This window comes from Xyrauchen texanus, chromosome 40 (assembly GCF_025860055.1).
Source record: "Xyrauchen texanus isolate HMW12.3.18 chromosome 40, RBS_HiC_50CHRs, whole genome shotgun sequence".
Taxonomy (NCBI): domain Eukaryota; kingdom Metazoa; phylum Chordata; class Actinopteri; order Cypriniformes; family Catostomidae; genus Xyrauchen; species Xyrauchen texanus.
Genome location: NC_068315.1, coordinates 15,970,423 through 15,987,763, shown reverse-complemented (window position 1 = coordinate 15,987,763; position 17,341 = coordinate 15,970,423). Strand labels below are relative to the sequence as shown.

The window sequence follows — 17,341 nt, the reverse complement described above, 5'->3', positions numbered from 1 at the left end:
TTTTTTTCAGTGTCAAAATCAGGTTCAATATCAAAAGTCTGGTCAAACAGTATTAAAAAAAAAAAAAAATAGGGGATTGTCTATTGCATTTTTGAAGTTCTCATGCATCTTTAAACTGAGAAGACATTTATAGCCCTTGCCATCGCCCCCTCTTATCACAAATATTTCAGGCCTTTAGCAGTGGAATGGTCTGTTCAAGGTCACAATAACCTTGCTGGCCAACCACAGTATGAGAGAGGTCAAGAGACTTTTGGAGAACACACAAGAGAGTGTTAACCAGAATGGAATTATGGTTCATCTAATTAATTCTACAGTATATCTTGCTCATATAAATGTACATACCCTTTGCAGAATCTGCAACATGTTTATTTATTTTTTTAAGAGTTGTTTTGTACTGCCCAAATTAAGCTATTTGACATTTGACATTACATTTATGGCACAAGACATAATAACTTAATTAAAACAAATGATCCTGTTCAAAAGTTTGCATCCCTTTTAATATCGTGTTGCTTCCTTGAGCATCAATGACTGTTTGTGATGGCTGTGCATTAATCCTTAGATTGTATTGTGGAATATAATTGTATATTTATGTAGCTTCTTCAGGGCAGTACTTAATAAAAAAAGTACTTTTTTTAATTTTATACTTCTTACAGATTCTGCAAGGGATATGCAAACTTGAGCACAAGTTTAAAGCACGTCTCCATTTACTGCTTGTTCTCTTCATTCTGTCCTTATCTTTGCACCTGCTATAATGTTTAAGCACTGAGATAGAGAGCTGTTGTTCTGCTGAAGTTTTTTAGGCAGTGATGTTTGCCTCTCACACATTTGAGGGAAAGGGTGGGAGTGGGTCTTGTGTGAGGCAGTTACAGCAGCTGTGCTACACAGCACCCTGAACTCAAACCTCACATGGGCTGAGGAAGACCAAAAAGAATCTTTTATGAAGATATGGCTTGTGTATCAAGGCCAGGGGTTCAATGCTGCAAGTCAAGGGAACAGTGGACAGCGAGAGAGCCACACACAGAGAAGGCAGAGAGCAGGAGAGTTGCACTCATTACAACTTGTAGAACATTCCATGTTAATTTTTCCACTTTAAAGAGATAAGCATTACTTTAAATATGCCTGTGTTCCCACATACTTTGCTCCTATGCCCTGGAGGTGACCTAAGTTCTACATAAAGTACCATTCTTTTAATATAATGATAATAAAAATGTAATACTATAGTTAATTGGTAATAGTAACAGTAAAAGTAAAACAAATAGGGTGCAAAATAGATTTGTAACTCTTAAAAATAATAGTTTTTGTACATTTCAACCAGAGAAAGGAGGTATTTAAAAAATTTCAAACTAAATATTGTTGGAGCAGTTTTATAAATTATGTTGTTACCCATTTTGGGCTTTAAATCATGGCAACACTTTGAAACAATGTTCAATTTGTAAACATAAGGAAAAGCATTAGGTACCATAAACTAACAATAAACAGCATATTTTTTTTTCATTTGTTAATATTAATTTATAAATAAATATAATTAATAATTTCCACATATGTCGTCAAAAAAAGTGTAAAAACAGGTTTTCTGTAAGTAAATATCTATCACTATGAACACTGTCCACCACCAGATGGCGCTGTAAGCCACCAAAAGCACAAATAATGAAAACCCTGGTAATGCAATTAAAAACACATCTTGATGATTTAGTACAGAACAAGCACTAAATCAGTAAAAGAAAGAACTCTTTTATTCTTTAATACCATATATAATGCAAGAATTGCATATCTTTGGCAAAAATAAACTTTATAAACATTGTATTAACAGCGGTTAGCTTACAAAATCAAAAATCAGGTTCCGTCTGCCACAAATACATGGCACACGAACAAGAGAAAATTGATGGGGAAGTGGCAACTCAGTTAGTGGACCATATCTTAACAATAATAACAATAATAATTAATAGGCAGCTGCTTTCAGAATTGGCCTCAATTTCTCAAACTACAGCTTGGTCCCCCTCCCTGCATTAATACTTGCATTCTTGTTTAGCACTATGTACAGCTGGGAGGAGGGGGTTGTGAATTGGCAGGCATGGTTAAAGTGACAGGGAAAGAGCTTCACGAGGATAGGCAGTTTTAAGGTGATCAACTTAAAGAACTCAGGAAGTTCTAGTATACCAGTGTGAAGGGAAAATGGCAGTTATTTTTCACAATTTCACATGCTTGGGTATCTAAAATCATAATGTAGCCTCAACTTAAAAACACAATCAAACTGAAGATTCAGGTTCACAGAGTACACGCAGCCAGACAAGTTTTGTGAGCAGCAATTTTGGCTATCTCAAAGGGAAGAAATCCCAGAGCGGGACTCCCATGGCTGGGAGTCCAGAGAGTTCTAAGTATCAGTTTTTAGTTCACATCCAGACATTCTTCTATTTTCAGTGTAAAATTCAGTTGGTTCTCCCATCACTTTTAAGATACTTGAGATAAGTTACTCAGATTTAATTTCCACTCACACCAGCTTCACTTGCTGTAGTTCTGTTCCGATCACTTTCTGCGAGCTGCATCTTTTAAGGAGAATGTTTTTTTTTCTCTCTCTCTCCTTGTAGGTGTTTTTTTTTTTTTGCAGTTCATTGTCTCTGGTTTCCTCTCAAGCCCTGGGAACTCTCTGGAGGTCTGGAGAAGTAAAAGCGGCAGTGGGAAGTGGTGTACCACTTAGCTCAACATACTGGGGAGAATTGCCACACAGGTTGAACCAAGAACAACAAGACAATGGCCTGGGCTGCGTTTCCCAAAAGCATTGCAAGTTTAAGTTGATTGTAGAGACCATTGGAGCCAATGGTTTCTATGATCTACTAAGGCTTACAAAGTTTTGGGGAAACGCAGCCCTGATTTGGATGAAGGTGATTCTTATGGCAACAAAACAGGGTTCATATATCTTGCAGTAGAGGTAAAGAGGTTCTTGTATTGATAGGCCTTTTATGTACTCACCCATTTACTGTAATCATTTACTTGCACTTATGTTGTTTCAAATCTGCATGACTTTCTTCCACGGAAAACAAAAGCAGAGTGCATTTGGTAGAATGTTAGCCTCAGTCACTTTTCACTTTCAAGGTATGTAAAAAAAAAAAAAAAAAGGAATAGTGAATTTTGAAGCCTTATTTAAGGGAATGGTTCACCCAAAAATGAAAATTCTCTCATAATTTACTCACCCTCATGCCATCCCAGATGTGTATGACTGACTTTCATCTGCTGAACACAAAACATATCTCAGCTCTGTATGCAATGCAAGTGAATGGGTGCCAAAATTTTGTGCAACATAAAAGAACTCCAGATGACTCCAGTGGTTAAATCAATGTCTTATGAATTGATATGATAGGTTTTGGTGAGAAATGGATCAATATTTAAGTCTTTCTTTAAATTCTCCTCCCTGCTCAGCCAGTCTCCACTTCAGTTTCACCCATTAATTTTTCTTCTTCTGTTTTTGGTGATCCACAGTCTTGCATATCGCCCACTACTGGGCAGAGAGGGGAATTTATGATCAAAATTATTTAAACATTGATCTGGTTCTAACTCACACCTTTAATCTTGTGTCTGAACACATGGATTTGACCACTGGAGTAATTTGTATTACTTTTATGCAGATTTTTGAGCTTCAAAAGTTTGGCACCCATTCACTTCCATTGTGAGTGACTAACTTACAGAGGTGAAATATTATTTTAAAAATCTTAATTTCTGTTCTGCAGAAGTCATACACATCTGTTATGTCAGTAAATCATGAGAGCATTTTAATTTTTGGTTGAACTATCCCTCTAAATGAATTGTGATTCTAAAGAAAGAAAGTCATATAGCTTTGGAACAACATGTGGGTGAGTAAATGATAACAGAATTTTCATTTTTGGGTGAACTATCCCCTTAATCAAGTCAGTGCGCATGGAATGGCACAACACCTGACTATGCAGATAAGTAGTAGCACTGCAGAAAACTCTGAGGTGGATGTGCATGCCACAAAAAGCTTTTTCTTTCTAGCTGTTCTCCAGGCTTTTCTACAGCAGAATAGTTACAGTGGCCAGGTTGGGAATACAAAACGTCCAATCAGGATTCACGGGAGGAGTCACATGAGTTTGACATCATAACTGCGGTAGCAAAAGGCTCCCAGGGGCATGCCATCACCACTGCACAGGATATAAACCAGCAGTACAAAAATAAAAATAACTACAGATTTTTAGGTCAACTAATTATTGCGTTTTTCTTTGTCATATTATGAACCAAAGTCTTGTGATCCAAAATCAATGGCACTTTCAAATTTCTCTTCATTTTTTAAGCTTTTTTTTTCCCCCATATGATGAAGAACCCCGAGACGTCCTGGGAGATTGTAAAATCCATGCATTCATTCATTCTATAAATGAGTTTGTGTTGATTTAGAGGTGGAAGCATGCACATTTTCCAGTCTTTTTTTTTTTTTTTTTTTTTTTAAGTGATTAACGATCTTATCGTCCTGATAAACGCAGATGATGTGGGCTGTTCTTTTCTGTACAGTAAAACATGTCAGTATGGCTTTTCTCTCCTATTGCCATATTTGACGAGTGGACAGGACATATTCCCAGTTTAAAAACAAAAGGAAAGAAAGCACCTCAACAATGACAAACGAGAAGAAAGATACACCAAACCAGAAGAGAGAGGTTGGGTAGGCCACAGAATGAAGTCACAGAATCAGTGCCGGGTTAGATGGTCTCATTTCCTACTAATTTTCCTGCTCTTGCGTCTTGAGGCGACTAGACTGGTGCGAATACCAGCAAGGTGTAGAAGCGAGCCAGCCGCCTCCTTTAGCTCCTCATCCACCTCGGGTCGTGAATCTCTCCTGTACCTCTTCCCTGAAAAGGGGCCCTGCGGCTGGCTGCGCTGCCATCGGGCCCAACCTCCTCTCTCCTGCTCATGGTGCAAACCCAGGCTGAAGTTGACTGGCTGTGAAGGAGTCATCTGGTGAGGGCTGAGCGGGGCAGGGGTGCTGCTGTAGGTGTGATCCTGCTTTGGATCCCGACTCACAACCACCAAGTCCCTTCTGGACAGATCTATGGGACCCTCTTGGTCATCTGTGACAAAGAAATCATGAGCAGAGTGATAACTGATGAGTATCAATAGTTGTTTTTATTGACTAGGGATACCAGAGCTTCTATACCAAGACGATACTTACATGTAAATAAAAACAATACCATATTTTCAACAGTATCAGTAGTACCAAGGACTGACTCAATTCAGTAACTTCATATTGTTTGATTGACAGGTGGCTACTTTGGAAGGCTCGCACTCGTACTTACAAGCGTGCTCTGTAAAGAGTGCGCTCGGTGATACGGCTGTGTGCATGAATGGACAAATGCACATCGTTGCAACATTGCTTAAGTGAATGTTAAATTTATGAATATTGATATTAATATCATTTAAAAAAAGGTGGTTGTTCAATAGCCTTTTTTGCTGTAGTATTGAAGAATTGAGAATTGTGAAATTTCACTATTAGTACTGACTGTGATCCATGTTAGGCCAATTTACTCAAAAAGTAATCCTCTACAAATGACTGATAACTTCTATAAAAGTGTTCTCTGATTACTTTACTGATTATGTCATTGAAATGTGTCACGTCACTTTCTATGCGAACCCCGAAGACTAATTCACCATCAGTTCCCTCTGGATTTTCATAATGGCAGTTTTGGATTTATAAAACATTGTCTGTGGTAAACATTACTTTAAGATACTTGGACGTTTCGATATACAACATAAATTACACACTAAAATCTCAAAGGTTATTTTAAGCCATACTGAATAGGGATGTGCACGGATAATCGGCATTCCTTTAACCGCTCGACGGGCCACAATTCGGTTATTCTACACTAGCAATAGAGGTCCTCAACTTCACAAGTTCCGACGAACCGTCGGGTTTTGAGTCAGTTTTTCATGTATAGGGTGAGTTTGGGGCTGTACAAACATAATTTTCTGTGCGTGTGCTTTTTTACTATTTACTGTTAACACCCGGAGGACAGACGTCTTTGACAGTTGCGCTGAATCTCCGTTTTTTCTTTAAGCATCTTGTGAAAGAGCACCACATTTTTAGACACCAAATGAAGTCAAAAAGAACTTATAACTTATTAACAAATAATTTGTAACAAATCATCATATTTGTTGCACTGCATTGTGCTGCTTTCTGATTAAGTTCAGCTTGCAAAGAGGACTTCATGTGACTTACACAATTAAACATGATTCCAGGTTCCAGTTTCAACGCTCGATAAATGGTAAGAGAGTGTTTTTTTCCCTTTTGCTCTGGAGTGCATATTTTCATACAATATTTAGACAAGTTCAATGCCATTTGATTTTAAACCGTTTACATATCAAAGCAGCCCGAAGAGGCCATTTAACTGCAGCAGTGTAACTCCACGCACATGACAATACTTGCGTTCACTGCCTCACGGAAATGTGAAGCAGAGCGCATACACAGACAATGACAGTTTGACCATTTTATTTGTTTTGTTTAATGTGAGATTTTTACATTTGAAGGTCTATGTATTGTGCTATTTGGGCTCACATCTCACTGTGCACTTTATTTGCTGCTCTTTTTAGTAGTGTTGAGGAAATTCCATTGCAATGATCATTCTTTATTCCTGCATCCCGACTCAAAATGAAAAACTGATTAACCATTCGTAAAACATAGCGGTTAACCGGATGTTAAAAACGGTAACTGTGCACATTCCTAGTATTGAAGCAACATACTATTAAAAAAGACACAGCAACTTAAAACTTCACATTTCAGATATGAAAGTGTGTAACATATGTTGTAGAACAAAACGTTCAAGTATCTTAAAGTAATGTGAGGCTTCAATTTACTTTTTAAATAAGAAATCCAAAACTGCTACAATAAGTGCACAATAAGTGCAAATAACTGCTACATAGGAAAATCTAGAGGGAACCCATGGTGAATTTTTGGACTACAACCTGAACAGCTCATTTCTTTACTTTTTAAATTACTTTTTAAGTAAACACTTAAAAAATGTTAAATAATGTCTATTTCCTCGTATATATATGCTCGCACACAAGTCATATACCTAGTAACACGTTCCTCCCTTACAATGACTTGTTAGGTGCACACACCCTTCAGCTGTCATGTACAGTTCATGAAAATTAGTTCTATTTTTAAATTATGGCTGGGAATCGATAAATTAAACTAATTAAATCACAAAATTTTCTGTAATTACTCACGATTAATGGTGATTCAATTATGATACATGATATGTAATTACATTACAAAAAATCATAAATGTATTTACTTCATACTTGGTTTCAAAGAACTCTCAAGAAATCGGTTAGCCATAATTTATTTTAATACAATTAAATAAATATGTACCCGTTCAAATGTTCAAGGTTTTTTTTTTTTTTTTGCGAATAGGACAATTTTGGCGGTTTCCAGTGGACATGTGGGTGTATAATAATAATAGTATCAAATGGCAGATTCACTTCATATCAAAATGTATTGGTAAAAGAAACTCAAGTGTATATTGCCAATGCATTATTAGACACTATATGTAGAGTTATTAAACAAAGTTTAACTAACTGAAGTTTAATATCTCAAAACGGTTATTTTCTCTGGCTGCCATTCAGTCTCTACAAGTAGGTAAACTGGCAGCAGCTCGCTGAATGTTCAGGTCCTTCTCACTCAGTCTCTATCACACGCGCATGCAGGGTCTATCTTTCGCGGTTCAGCTTTTGAAAATGGTTCAGAAGACAGCAGAGGACTCGCATGCCTGTTTCACGCAAAGTCTCCTTTCTCCGAACAGTAAATTCACTCCTGTGTTTATAATTCCCGGGACATGCATCACGTGTAACAAAATGCGCACGGCTCCACACAATTACTTTCTGTGTTAGGATGTGCAGTCATGTGTCGAGCGTGTACCTCCTGAAAATGTATATATGCCAATTAGCCACAGAAAGTGGGGAAAACATTAGTGCCATTAAATTAATGCGTAGTTTCCCAAACCTATTTTTAATATATACTACTTCAATATCATTTTAGAAATGTGTAACCCTAGTAAAGTCCTTAAAAGTAATTAAATTAATTGAAGGTCAGTAAATAATCTGTGTGTGTACTTTTTGACTTGACAGTAATTAGATTACAGTAACTAATAACTTTGTAATCGGATTACACCAAACACTGACTGTGACATCCCTCATACTACGATTATGTAAACAGATATGGAGACATTATGTAGATGGATATGCAGATATTCAATGTCTTATTAATATAAATAAACCTGATGTAACATGGATAAAAAATGAGGGGAAGAATAAAAGGGGAAGGACAAAATATGAGAAGTGGGTGTATAATGATGGTCTCTTACATGAGTCAATGTTCTGCTCAGAGGCAGATTTTAACAGCATCATGGCAGTAGCAGCATCAAAATCACATTCTGTAAAGAGAAAGACACATTTAATGCACACAGGTATTGACTACTTGTGTGCGTCTTTGCTTGTGTGTATGTGTGTGTGTTTAAGTTAATGAGTCACTTCCACCCATGAGCGAAACAGTCTCTCTCGCTCTCATTTCAAAATATCAATGCCTTGGTTGTCAAGGTTACCAAATACAGGAAAGAGATGGCATCTCTGTGCAGAGTGTAGAACGCACAAGTAAGAGGTGAGTGAAACAAAAGAAGTTGAGATGAGTGACAGGCTTCAAGATGTGATGTATGTGGTGTGAAAACAATGTGACCATGTCATGGAGTTTCTGAACAGAACTGATGAAATCTACTAACCTTTAAGGGCACAGCCCTGCTCTGATGTGAAGAGGTGATGAGGAGGAGATGAGGCACTACAGAGAAGAAAACAGAAAGAGAAATAAGAAGACACACCTATAGAGTGCAACAGATGATGTCACTACTGGGCTCATTTGGTGTGCTTTGTGGAGTCACAATTCTCTTATTATTGGATCATTTCTCTTTAGGTTTAATGGGTAGTGTAGTTCTTCACTATAAGATCCACTATTTAACAAAATAAAAAAATATGAACTTCAAGTAATGTGGACTGATGGCTTCAACAGTAGCAATTAACATAGATAAACAACCTTGGAGCTCACGGTAGGTCTGTCTTTAAAAGTTAATAAAATAATAATTCTGTTAATTATAGATAAAAATAAATTCACCTCTGGAGAAAATGGATGGGATTTTTACTTCTGCAACCAGATTGTTGCACTCTATTAGATATGGTTATAGGTGGTATGATCAAAATCTTTTATCACAGTTCGAGTAATTTTATATAACAGTAACATAGAATTTATTTTTTTTTGTTAATTAATGTTTCACATATTACAATACCATTAGGGCTGGGCGATATGCAAAAAATATGTTTAAGAAATTAAAAAGAAAATATGTTGCGATATGAGATTACTCAGTCAACCCCTCTGCCCCAACTGCTGAGGATGTATGTAATATTTTTACTTTATTGATTTTGCTTTCAAATTCTAAATTCAGATTGCAATTCAAACTAAACAAAGTGGTCAAAAACATTTTTATTTAATCACCTCTCGATTGATGGAAAATTTCTGATTATGATCTAAAGAAAATTATAAATGTAAACATAATAATAATAATGATGACTGAAATATAAATACATTTTAGGTTCAAGGTGTTTTTGTATTATTTTATGATTTGTGAACCAGCAGAGTTGCGTTCCCGTTGCATGTTAAGCTCAAACTGTTCTGTGGAAATAAAGCTAACATAACTTTGAGCACCTCCTGAGAATGTCTTTGGTCATTTGCAGCATTCTAAAAGACAACATTATTCTTGCAAACAGTTTTCAGACAATTGAAATAAAGAGTGAGAACTCTTTAAATGCGTGTTTTCCACGAAACAGCGAATTTGACATGCGCGTCGACGGCTTTTCTGTCATCTGTTCATAAAAATATCATAAAGTGTGTTTCTTTAAGCATGTGTCTTTGAGTCTAACAGCCATGTCTTGTCATGTATCACTCAGAGACGTCTAGCAGGTCACCCAACGCAGTGGCGGATAGATAAGCAAAAGTAACCACCACTGCGCATTAAATAAACAACCCGCGTTTGGCGGGTCCTGACTCGCAGGTGCTAATTTTAAACCCTGGGCTACTATTTAATATGTCTGCCAACTTCCCAGCAGCACGGTTTTGTCATTTCGCAATGTCAATGAGCTTTCGATATCGGCATTGGGATATTTGTCAGATATCGTCGATTATATCGTCCTATCTCCCAGCCCTAATAACCATGCAGTAGTGCCCATTTTTAACAATACAGGGAATTAGATAAGACTTCATAACAAATGAATTAGTCTAACATCAGTGAAAACCTTAATTTTAAATACAATTTTTATTAAAAACCATTGCATTGAATATTTAATTGGGTGGTCACCATGAAATATGAGTTAGCAGTATACAGACATAAAAGGCAGAATAAGCCACAATTCTATGCATTAAATCCCCACGTATTAGACATAATCAGGGCAGGTTTATTACCTGGAAGGGGAGGCAGGAGGGGTGCCGAAGGCATGTGCTTTCGGGAAGTGCTGCTTCTTCAGGGCTTGCATTAGCATGGGCTGGAACTCAGGATGAACGCACCACAGAGAGCCTTTCCCATTGGTCTAGAAGAAAGAGGAGGAGTTTGATCGCAAGAAACAAGCATGATCTCAGCATGGTGCTGTGAGGACCAGGCTCAGGTTAAATGACCACAGGGCCATGCCATCTGTCTGTCATCACACTATAGTAAAGGCTCTTACATGGCTGTGCATTTATGAGCACATCATATAATAGCTGCAAAATGATCATCAGTGGAGAAAACTATAAAGACGCCATGGGAAGGACGCAGAATGGCAGTGCCGAGCACCTACTCTGTTTGCATGAGGGTATTTGTGTGTGTGTTTGAATTGAGTGCTCATCACCCTTTGTCTGAGGTGTGGTCCTGCAGGGGAATATGACCTTGACTAGCTGTGTTCATAAACAGGAAAGAGGAAACATTTCCATGGCAACAGACACCAGGCTGAGACATATGAAACCCACAGATTCACACACAATGTCACACGTTAATGGAACATACCATCCTCAACGTTCCATAAATCATTTTGCCAACTATGGCTCACATACAAAAAATTCCAACATCTGCCTCACTCCATTTAACTGGCTGTGTACCCTGCTTTGAGAACACTGGCTTTCAAAAAGCCCTAAACCAATATCCCTCTTGACAACCCTGTTAGCACACTGCAGTCAACCTGCACTCTTTTATTCTCTGACCCAGTTAATGAAATGTCTGTGATAATGCTCTGCAGCAACGTTGTGTGAATCACTCTTGCGAAAAAGATGTTGTTCCACTTTACATAACAATTAGTTCTGGTAATCTAAAGTGGTGTTCAAAGAGTAATGATATTTAAATAATTGTTCGTAGAGTAAATGATGACAGAATTAAAATTTTTGGGTGAACTATCCCTTTTAAGTATACCACATGGGACTTTCCCTCTTGTGTTTTTACCTTTCCTATGCTTCGCTCTACTTTGCGGAAGCACTTGTTTAGGGAGAGGTTGTGACGCACTGAGTTCTTCCAGCCAGTGGGGGCACTGGAGAAATATGGAAAATACTTGAGGATCCAGCCATAGATGTCCTTCACAGGGAGAGATTTGCTGGGTGACTGCTCAATTGCCATGTATATCAGTAAGGAGAAAGAGAATGGAGGCTTTGACTTGTGTGGATCTCTCTCACTTCCTGCACTTGCCGCTGAGACGGATGAGGTGGTGTTACTGTGTGGTGACCCACCACCACCACCTTCAATGTCAAACAGTGGGCTGTTGTTTGGTTGTGCCTCGGGCCCTCCGAGAGTGAAGTTCTGCAGCAAGTTTTCATGAAGCCAGTTCAGGTTGGTTAGCTCATCGTCTTCAGACTCGCCTCCTACGACACTCAGCGCTCGAGCTCGACCAATCTGGTCCAGACTGGTAGCCATGGGACTGGAAGCACTCTCTGCTTCAGGGAGAGTCCCTGCTCCACACACGCCCTGCACTCCAGGTGATTCGGCTTTCTTATCTGGAGACATCCCGATTATCGGACCCATCAAACCAGGAGGGTCTGTGGAGACAAAGGAGGGAGGGTATTAGGGAGAATAGAAAGACAACATTGGTTACTAAATATATGTGTTTTTATATGTAAAAAAAATGTGGGTGTACTTAAAGGTGAGATATTAGGATGTATGCATTTTTTTTATGTTAAAATAATTTTTCCTATCCAAGCATACCATGTTCAGACAAGCAACTACATCTAAGCCATACCTAAAAAATGACAACAGTGGTTTGGTGGCACAATTAAAACATTGCTCTGTTTGTTTGAGAATTCCAACCAACACAACAAACTCACAGCAATGAATCAATGGTGTGAGTTTCTGTTGGAACTGGCTGTTCATCTTACCAGTAGCAGATGAGGGGAGAGCTTGACCAACTTTTATGAAATCAGTCATTCATTCTGACAATTTTGATTGGTGCCACAGAAATTACAAACTTCACCTTTAAATTAGGGATGTGCAAAACTAAATGTTTTCAAAATGGACTAGTGCCTTGTCTAAACCAGGATTTTGTATGCCAAGATCCCTGGTGTTGGTTTACAAAAGCCAACACAGAGCAGAAAAATGTAATCTGCAAACTGTCACGCAACAATAATATGAAGCACGCAAAAAGAATATTATGAAAGCTAAAGATGCGCTCTGCATTAACCTGGTCACATTTTAAAAAAATATATATATTTATTCAAAATTTATTTTCTGCCAGAAGTGTTTACATAATTGTATCTATTTACTGCAAATTTTTATTTTCGTTAGTTTTTTAACTTTTGCATTATTTTCTTTTTTGCATTGCTCTGTGAAGATCTTGAGCTTTTTGAGAAAAGTTGAAAATAATAATCATATTGTTCAACAACATATCAGTTGCATTTAGCATAAGGAATGTTTTTGTTTTTTTTCACATGGACTATTGTCAATTTCCAAATAAAGAGAAAATGATAAAAGAGGAAGTATTTGGAATATTTAATTCACTGACAAGCGTGACAATGACAACGTTTTTACACATACCCAAGATCGCTGGAAAAACAGCACGGGCACAGCCGATGAATTAAGATATCAACCCTTTGCTTTTTTCGATGGCCTGAAATCCTTCAGGGGTAAAATGTTCACTGCACACCCTACAATTTTTGAGAGATTGTAGGAGTGTACTGATATCCAGGTTCAGCTCAATAACCCAGAGCTTCAATCACTCAATATCATGTATAGGGTCTTTCCAAAGATCATGTCCTCTGTCTATCCACAGCTGAAGTAAGGAGTACTTTGCATAGAGTTAACCCTTGGAAAGCTGCTGTACCTGACAATATACCTGGCTGGGTGTTCAGGGAATGCGCTGATCAGTTGGCTGTTGTTTTCACTGATATCTTCAACACTTCCTTGAGCTCAGAAACAATTCATGTCTGCCTCAAAACTAAGATCATCCCAGTGTCTAAAGTCAATTGTATCATGACTCAACGACTACCGGCCTGTAGCACTCATGCCCTCAAAGTGCTTTGAGAGGCTGGTATTGAGGCACATGAAAGACCACCTCCCAGACCACCTGCAGTTTGCTTACCGCTCCAACAAGGCCACTGATGACGTCATCACTGCACTTCACCTCACACATCTGGACAGAAAGGACAATTATGCCAGAATGATTTCATAGATTTCAGTTCGGCATTCAATACAGTTATTCCTGGAAGGAAAATTGAGCTACTAGGCATGAACATCTCCCTCTGCAACTGGATCCTGGACTTGCTGACTAACAAGCCCCAGTCTGTCTGTATAAGAAATAACACCTCCAGGGTCATCAAGCTGAGCACTAGTGCGCTGCAGGGCTGTATGCTCAGCCCTATGTTATTCACCCATCTCACCCATGACTGTGCTACCTAGCACAGCTCAAACCATATCATCAAACTTGCGGATGATACAAAGGTGGTCAGCCTCATCAGTAACATACACTCACCTAAAGGATTATTAGGAACACCTGTTCAATTTCTCATTAATGCAATTATCTAATCAACCAATCACATGGCAGTTACTTCAATGCATTTAGGGGTGTGGTCCTGGTCAAGACAATCTCCTGAACTCCAAACTGAATGTCAGAATGGGAAAGAAAGGTGATTTAAGCAATTTTGAGCGTGGCTTGGTTGTTGGTGCCAGACGGGCCGGTCTGAGTATTTCACAATCTGCTCAGTTACTGGGATTTTCACGCACAACCATTTCTAGGGTTTACAAAGAATGGTGTGAAAAGGGAAAAACGTCCAGTATGCGGCAGTCCTGTGGGCGAAAATGCCTTGTTGATGCTAGAGGTCAGAGGAGAATGGGCCGACTGATTCAAGCTGATAGAAGAGCAACTTTGCCTGAAATAACCACTCGTTACAACCGAGGTATGCAGCAAAGCATTTGTGAAGCCACAACACGCACAACCTTGAGGCGGGTGGGCTGCAACAGCAGAAGACCCCACTCATCTCCACTACAAATAGGAAAAAGAGGCTACAATTTGCAAGAGCTCACCAAAATTGGACAGTTGAAGACTGGAAAAATGTTGCCTGGTCTGATGAGTCTCGATTTCTGTTGAGACATTCAGATGGTAGAGTCAGAATTTGGCGTAAACAGAATGAGAACATGGATCCATCATGCCTTGTTACCACTGTGCAGGCTGGTGGTGGTGGTGTAATAATGGTGTGGGGGATGTTTTCTTGGCACACTTTAGGCCCCTTAGTGCCAATTGGGCATCGTTTAAATGCCACGGCCTACCTGAGCATTGTTTCTGACCATGTCCATCCCTTTATGGCCACCATGTACCCATCCTCTGATGGCTACTTCCAGCAGGATAATGCACCATGTCACAAAGCTCGAATCATTTCAAATTGGTTTCTTGAACATGACAATGAGCTCACTGTACTAAAATGGCCCCCACAGTCACCAGATCTCAACCCAATAGAGCATCTTTGGGATGTGGTGGAACGGGAGCTTCGTGCCCTGGATGTGCATTCCACAAATCTCCATCAACTGCAAGATGCTGAATCAATGCCACGATTTAAGGCAGTTCTGAAGGCGAAAGGGGGTCCAACACAGTATTAGTATGGTGTTCCTAATAATCCTTTAGGTGAGTGTAGATGAGACTGCATACAGAGCAGAAGTCAATCGGCTGGTGGACTGGTGTCGAGAGAACAACTTGTCTCTAAATGTTGACAAGACTAAAGAGCTGGTTGTTGACTTCAGAAGAACCTGAGTCACCACCACACTCCCCAGAACATTAACGAGTCCGCTGTGGAGCAAGTTCAATGCGTTAAGTTCCTGGGAGTGCAAATAGTGGAGTATCTTACTGGGACACTCAACACCACCTGGATAATATCTAGTGTATGTATATCTTTCATACAGCCTACACATTAGTGCTGGGTATTGATACAGATTTCCAAATTTTATTCTGATTCACAAGATCTCGATTCAATATCGATTCATAGGGGTGTGGTGGTGGCATAGTGGGCTAAAGCACATAACTGTTAATCAGAAGATCGCTGGTTCGATCCCCACAGCCACCACCATTGTGTCCTTGAGCAAGGCACTTAACTCCAGGTTGCTCTGGGGGGATTGACCCTGTAATAAGTGCACTATAAGTTGCTTTGGATAAAAGCGTCTGCCAAATGCATAAATGTAAATATCGATTTATGGGGTATATTTCAGTTATAATGAAAGAAAGAAATTCCCTCACAGCTAATGCTGTTATTTATATGTGGGACTTTTTAACTCGGTATTAATTTTATTACTAAAATACTACATTTTTCAAAATTTTGGTCACATTTTAGCTTTTTAAAAACAAACAAATCCAGATATTTAATCAATAAATATAATATTATATAGCATATATTATATTTTGTTACATGTTTAGTGTTTAAAGTCTCAATTTGTACTATTTAAAAGTATTAACATTGATTTGCTGAAAGAAAAAAAAAAGAAAAGGGTAAAGAGGGTCTATAAATAAGCACATGAGAGGACTTGAAAAGCTTAATCTCATCCATGCTATGCGTGATTATAATTAAATGTTTCTTTTTTGTTGTTTATGATCAACAACTGACTGTAAAGAACTGAAAGGGTATTTAAAGAGACATTTTTCAATGATCAATGGGTTGCGTGGATCTCGTCTTAAGACAAGCATAACACTAAACAACTTTTACTATAAACACGCAGTGAAAGGATCTCGCTGCTGAATACTTCACCCCTATATTACACAATAATTGTTAAATGAAATCGAAAAAGTTACCAGCCAGTTGCTAAATGTATTAATTCTGATCGCATAACGCAAAATTTGGTTGCAAATGCAAGTGATTTCCTCTCACTGTAGTAAAGGTTTGTGTATAGAGTAAAAGATTGATTTTGGGATTTAAGAATCTATATCGTTCAAATTAAGAACACGATGCATCGGACTAGAGGTCAACCGATATATCGGTTTTGCCGATTAATTGGCACCGATAATGATTTCTGGAACTATTGGTTATCGGCAAAAATCCACACCGATAATTTTCCCGTTGTGTCCCAGTGTGTCCGCTGCTGGAGCGGCAGGGAAGGGCATGCTGTTGTTCTCTTACGAGAGGTTCTCTCGTATTGCGTAAGCTAGCTTACGCTACGGGAAAGATTAATCTTTTCTGAGATATTGAAGCCAAAAAATTATCCTTAATTTTGTATCCATTGTCAACGCAGTGCAGCAACTGCATACCTTGAGCGGGCTAGCTAGCAAGCTCATAGGTTGCTCTGCGGCAACTGCTGCAGCCTATAGACGAACTTGAGTGAACTTGCGTCCAATGACAGGCGCCCGCGCCATCACTGCATCAAAGCCCGCCAAAATGGGCGTGGCTAGAGTGCATATAAGCGTAAGTTCGTAGGCTGGAACCCTGATTTTCATCTATTCAGCGAAGCTCTTCACATCTCTGAACTGCAGAAGCCGCGTCGCCATTCGAGGGGCATCTAGCAAGCTTGGACAGCGCTCGAAGAAGCCAGCCGTCTTCGCCACCTTCAGCCATCCGGCGAAGTATCCTTTTTAGAGCAAGCAAGTTCCTCAGCGAACTTCACAAAAAGAGCAACGAGCGTCTTTTTTAAGATGCCTCGCACCACCTGCGCCTCATGCCGCGCCCCTCTCAGCGCCGGAGACCGCCACCTCATCTGCGCTCTCTGCCTGGGACTGGAACATGCAGAGCTCGCCCTCGCTGACGGCGGATGCGACCTCTGCGAGGAGCTTCCGATGTCGACCCTGCGGGCTCGACTCAAAGCACTCAAAACCGAAGCCGCTGCGC

General features: G+C 39.2%; 1 protein-coding gene across 1 annotated transcript in view; it reads right to left on the bottom strand.

Moving 5' to 3' along the window:
* Positions 1–1,377: 1,377 nt before the first annotated feature.
* Positions 1,378–17,341, bottom strand: part of LOC127633581 (forkhead box protein N2-like) — a 35,375-nt gene continuing 19,411 nt past the window's right edge. Inside the window, exons 2-6 of the mRNA XM_052112792.1 lie at positions 11,502–12,088; positions 10,496–10,620; positions 8,769–8,824; positions 8,358–8,426; positions 1,378–5,069 (exon numbers count right to left, since the gene is read on the bottom strand). Of these exons, the coding sequence (XP_051968752.1) occupies positions 4,711–5,069; positions 8,358–8,426; positions 8,769–8,824; positions 10,496–10,620; positions 11,502–12,088 (1,196 nt within the window). The 3' untranslated portion in view covers positions 1,378–4,710. The remainder of the gene's footprint in view (positions 5,070–8,357; positions 8,427–8,768; positions 8,825–10,495; positions 10,621–11,501; positions 12,089–17,341) is intronic.